General features: G+C 38.1%; 1 protein-coding gene across 2 annotated transcripts in view; it reads left to right on the top strand.

The window, feature by feature from the left end:
• The first annotated feature begins 5,601 nt into the window (after nucleotides 1–5,601).
• Nucleotides 5,602–6,000, top strand: part of fchsd2 (FCH and double SH3 domains 2) — a 59,183-nt gene continuing 58,784 nt past the window's right edge. For both annotated transcript variants that reach the window (XM_030108556.1, XM_030108555.1), the window contains exon 1: nucleotides 5,602–5,888. In XM_030108556.1, the coding sequence (XP_029964416.1) occupies nucleotides 5,868–5,888 (21 nt within the window). In that variant the 5' untranslated portion in view covers nucleotides 5,602–5,867. The remainder of the gene's footprint in view (nucleotides 5,889–6,000) is intronic.

Below are 6,000 nucleotides of genomic sequence, written 5' to 3'. Positions count from 1 at the left end.
TTGCAATGTACCCTCACTGCTTTATTTAAAGTTCAACGCCCTCCCACAACACTTGGATTGGTGAAAGCGTAGGACAAGGTTGGACAAGGTGTGTGCTTATCTGACAAGCTGCAGCCTGTACACTCACTCAGCAGACAGCTAGACGCTCAGATGTTAACTTTCTGTCAGGAAAACAGACAGACATAAGCTGCCACCTCAACTGCTTCCAATTTAAACACTGGAAATCGCTCAAATAATTCTGGTTTTGTAGCTTTTGAAGGCTAAGAATCCTGTCTGGAGCTCAACAAGATTTTCAACACTTAGATTGAGGGGCCTTGTTTGTCTTGTGATAGTTGTGAGAAACACCTAAAGGATGCAGCTTGGATGCATCATCAGTGATGAACAATATATCTTGTATCATGGTCTGAATAGTTACAATATGTTCTAATACCATAAGCCAAGATATGATGAGCAATATGATACGTGATATGACACAGTACGCAATTTGAAACAATATGTGATACAACAAAATTTGTTACATGATATGGAATAAAATATATCCAAAAAGACATGCAATGCACTACCAATAACAAGTACAATGCAAAACAATAGAATATGATACGGCATGATCTGATAAGATACAATATGACACAATGTGTGATGAAATACAATAAGTGACACAATGTCATATGTTATAATGTGATCAATGATACAATACAATGTGACATGTGATGCAGTTCTATTTGTGATGCAAAATGAAATGACATGAAACAATGTGATACACCGCAATACAATACAATACCATATGATACTATATAATACAATACCTTGTGATGCAATATGCAATCTGATGCGATACGGTGGAGTGTGAAGCAGTAGGGTGCGCTACGATACGATGAGGTACAATATGATGTGTGATGCAGTACGATGCGATGCAGTAAGGCACTTGTGATATAGGCAACAAGGTATGATATACAATGTTAACCCAGTACAGAACTTTGATTAGGCCTAAGTACACAAAAAAAAATGCCCTTAGGTTCTCAGTGCACATCACTGAGGGTAAAAAAGAAAGTTGAATTATTTTCTCCTCAATTTAAAGTGTGAATTAAGCACTTTTCAGGTGAACTCTTCACTGTGCTACAAAAATAAAACTACTACTGAATGCATTCAGGTGTTGACTTGTGCATTCTTTTTCAATATTTCATATTCATTTCCTTTGTTGAAGTGACTAGTAGGAATAGTAGTCTGAGTCAAACCGGAAACGTTTTGAAAAGTGTTCACAAGCAAATGTTCAGTTCCTGTTCAGCCAATAAAATTGCCGAACAGAGAGTCTGGATTTTAATGGTTATCCACAGAAAGGCAAACCTGCCTCACGAGGCACACTTTGTTGTTGCAAAGGGAATCGCATGAAGGAATCGTCTGGCTTGAGAACCAAACCTTTTTGTTCCTGTGCACCTTTTTTGGGTCAAGTATAATCATCAGAATAAATTTCTGCACAAAGTGTAACTGAGCCACCCTCAGTTGTGTTACTGTTGCTTACACCATTTAAAAAAAAAAGCATTTGTAAACCATGGTACAACATTCATTTTGCATTACTAAGAACAATGCGTGCTGGTTGTGGTGTAATGTGTATTTTCTTTTCTTAAAACCATAAATCACGTTGTGTTATCACATTTATTATTGTGTTTTCAGCAAAATATAGACAGACTGACACTGAATGTGTGTTAAAAATTACCAAAAGGAAACGTCTCTTGGTCGAGACCATGTAAATTACACAGATTTGTCAGAGTTGGTACTTTCTGAAAATAATTTCTTACCTTGTTGGGGCTGAAGGAAAAGACGTTCATTGGTCAGATTATTAAAGACAACAGGAATCCACATAATTCTATAAAAAATCCAACAACACCACTATGATCTTAGTTTGAGAGTCCGCCATGCTCCTCTTGTGGCTCCAGCAAGTGTGTGTGTGTGTGTGTGTGTGTGTGTGTGTGTGTGTGTGCGTGTGTGTGTGTGTGTGTGTGTGTGTGTGTTGAATATGCATGTTAGGTCAAATTGTTACTGGCTATTGGAGAGAGAGGTGAGAAAGACTGTTTAATATCTTACCTGCTCCACAAACTGTATATCAATGATTAGCTGGCCCTTAACCTTGAGCACGGCAACGTGGGGGCAAAGGAATCAAATACTGGCCCTTTCACTTATTGTGTCAAATCTGGAGACTACTCAACACTAAAACTGGGATTTTGTCTCAATCAGCCTTGTCTCATTTTACAAGCCATCCCAGATCTGACACCAGTTACTTAGATTAGTGTGACCAGAACAGCAGTAATAATAATGATCATAGACAGTTAAATCAATCCCTGAGAGAAGTTGCCATCACACATTATAAAGAGGTAATTTATAATTTAGAATGAAAGTAAAGTGTTCACAATCAATAGTATTAGACTTTTTATGTCTGTGATATTCCTTGGATATATTTCTATAAATAAATGAATAAATAAATAAGAAAAAGGAACTAAATGATACACATCATGCAATAACTGACAGTATCAAGTGTTGCTTTTTCACACCACTGACGCCTCTAGAGATCCTGTTAATAACTGCAATAAAGAACCAGACATCGAAGAGAAAAATGTTCTTCTGTTTAACTAGTAATAACATTTGATAAAGGGCCAGTCAGGATAAAACAGTCGATATGCATTCTCTCAAGCACTTAATTGTATTGTAATATTTATTCCCACAACTTTTACACTTTGCAGTGGTGATAATGTAACAGAGGCAATAAAGAGCCGAAGCATATTATATGAAATATTTACTGTGGGCAATTTTACCTCAGTGGCCTCTGATTGTAATTCTCTAATTTTACACTCTTACATTGTTTCATGATATTGCATGATTTTTCGCTGTTGGAATAAACTAAAGTCAAGTGCAGGGAACCTCAGAGGAAATAAACAGCAAATCACCATCAGCCTTTGATCTGCATTCTGACATTCATGCATTTTAAAAACCTCAACTCACACCTTGCAGCTTCACGTGTCTCTTTCCTGACTGCACCACAGAATCAAACACACCAGGAACTAACTTTCTCATCTCTCTCTCCAATGTATATATATATATATATATATATATATATATATATATATATATATATATATATATATATATATATATATATATATATATATATATAAAATCTTATCTAGCACCAGCCTATTACTGCTGATATTTATAATTCTGGTTTCAATGGACAAGTTGACATTGAATAATGCTTTTTCAGTCTGATCAGAATTTTGTGTGTGTGTGTGTTGTAATTTTTTTTTCATGCCTTCATTATGTTTTGTGTTTTTTTCTCAGCTGTCTCTGATCGATTTTTCTTGGATCTACTGCGGTTTCTTGTTGCTATGCAGGTCTGCAGTCTCCTCAGCTGATGCTCCGTCAAAATAAAAGCATACTTTCGTTATATATGTCCACCACCCTTAATTTTTCCCCGTTTCACTGGTAGCACATTCCCATATAAGTTAATCCTCGTTACTATCAACATCGAGCCAAGAAATCCAAACAAAAAGGACGGAGGACGCTCAGTGTTTATTTGATCTGCCACGGATGTTATGGTGAGTTCTGCTTAGCTGCTGAGAAGTGCTTCCCCCTGGTGGTGGCAAACAAAATACTGGCCTCTAATAGAAATTGATGACTGAATCCACTAAATAGTATTACACTAATCAATTTTCATTTAATTATCAAACGCACCTAAACGAAGTATATTTCTGGGGTGTGGTTTCATAACAGAGGGAGAGTCACTTTTAGGCAGGTGCTCAAGGAGAAGACACTCCTAGAATCATATTACACATATTTATCTAAGAAGTGTAATTTTCAAAGACTGTATTATTTGAGAAAGTTGCTTTGTCATACTGTTAAAGTGGCTTCAATGCATGTACCATATCACAGCTGCTTCTCTGAAGTTCACCACTCACCCATTGTGAAGTACAACACCAGTGCGGAGGTAAAATGAACTGTGGCACATTCATCAGCTTGGAATTTTGAAAGCTCCTAGCTGGTGAAGTCTCATTCGCCACTTTAGCATATTTGACAGAAACATAAACAGCCAACAAGTCAAAAGAAAAACATGTAGGTGCATGTAAAACTGTGTTTTGTTGCCAATATAAGTCAGTCTTGTGGATAAATGTCAGTTCTACATGTGTGGCAAACCACCTGTTTTCTGTTGAAGTTGTTGAAGTATGGATTTTTTAATGCAGTAATATTTCAAAACATATAGAGATTATTATCACAGAGTGAATCATTTATGATATCAACTCAGTTTCTATGAGTTCTCTGAAACTTCCACTTTATCAGTGGGAAGTTCACTTAGTTGTGATTTTTCACAAGTTTTCAGTTGTGATTGAAAAGATGGTGTCAATTTATTTTGTTAATTTTCGGGCAAAGTACATTTGTTATTGGCAGCAATTCACTCAATAAGTAGTTGTATTTAAGTATAGATTTTTGGTATTCTGGCTGACAGCAATGCATAATGTGCAAATAAATGTGTTTTATAAGTGATATTCAAATTCTTGTATAGCACGTCAGTAATTTCTTCTTCTTCTTCTTCTTCTTCTTCTCATTATTATTATAAATAAGCTATTGTAAATATTATAAATCAGCTATGGTGGCCCATAATTAACGTTATGGCAATTTCCACACAATGACCAACATTGCTGATTTATCACAATCACTGAGCAGCAAAGCTTTACTTTCATTTCATTTAACTCTTTCTTAAGTCCATCTTTGTTCCAGGGGACAATATTTTCTGACAGACTATTTTAAATAAGGGAGAGTTTAATGAAACAAAAGTAAAACATTGCTGCTCGATGATCGTGATTAATGTGGTTTCAGAAATCAGCAATATCGGTCACCAAGTAGAAATTGTCATGTTATGGATGTGCTCTGCTGTCGGTCGTTGGTACCGTCATAAAATATTGTCCTCTGGCAACAAAGCCTGTTCTTCAGCAGCTGTGCGCTTCCTTTGTGGCTTTTTGCTGTTGTGTTCAGTGATGTGAGTAACTGTTTAAAAAAGGGACAATGCTTCTTTAAAACAGATACATTGTTGCCAACTTCTTAGACAGGAACGTTCTAAATGACATCACTGTCCAATTTGCATAGCTGATAATTTGCATATCTGGACCCAATTCGACGATGACGTCACTCACAACGATATATTGTTGATAACTCCTCAGTTAGTAAAGTTCTAAATGACGTCATCATACAGAAAGAGATACAGCCAACTTTTGAATAGAAGTACAGACATCGATTGACATACATCTATTGTGGCATTTACTGCTACTGCTGGCCCTCTTGAGCCACCGAAATAAGCGAATCCTTTGGCATTACTATCTTCTCTCGCAGCTTGCTCGGGAACGTTGACAACAAATTCCGATTCAGATGAGCTGGTGGAGGTCATTTCTCAGCAGTGATGCAGAACTCTCCGTAACACGTGTTGCCGTCCCGCGCCTCGCCGCACCGTGGAGCCGTCGAGCTGAGCTCGCAGACGGGTTCTCTCCCGTTAAAATGTCCCCCCTCCTTTCCCTTTTCCCTCTGCTTTTTCTTCTCCGCCTCACAACAGTACAGTACACGCCAGCCCTCTCGTAGTGGCAGCAGCCAGCACAAGTGTGTCCAGCTTCAGCTCCTGCTCCGTATAAATCAGCCATTTATCATCAATCATGGCCGCCGGAGTACAAATCTAACTCTCGTCTTCCTCCCTGTCGTCTGGAAGGGAGGCTTTTTTTTTTGTTTTTGGGTTGGAGGAAGCAGAAAAACATTAGAGGCACGCTGATTTGGATCTCCTCTCGGAATTACAATACATCTCACCAGGGAAATACCATTCATGTCAATACTCCAAAATGCAGCCGCCGCCGAGGAAGGTGAGTGATCTCCGGGAGTCCGTTATGTTTCTCCGGGCGGTAACAGACAATGACAGGCGGATAACCCCGCTGTAACCTCACGCTGTGGATGGAGGGCTGCAGCGGCCACGCA

The sequence above is a fragment of the Salarias fasciatus genome, chromosome 14, assembly GCF_902148845.1.
Source record: "Salarias fasciatus chromosome 14, fSalaFa1.1, whole genome shotgun sequence".
NCBI classification, from domain to species: Eukaryota; Metazoa; Chordata; class Actinopteri; order Blenniiformes; family Blenniidae; genus Salarias; species Salarias fasciatus.
The sequence above is the reverse complement of the archived record's forward strand: the minus strand, read 5'-3'. Positions and strand labels throughout refer to the sequence as shown.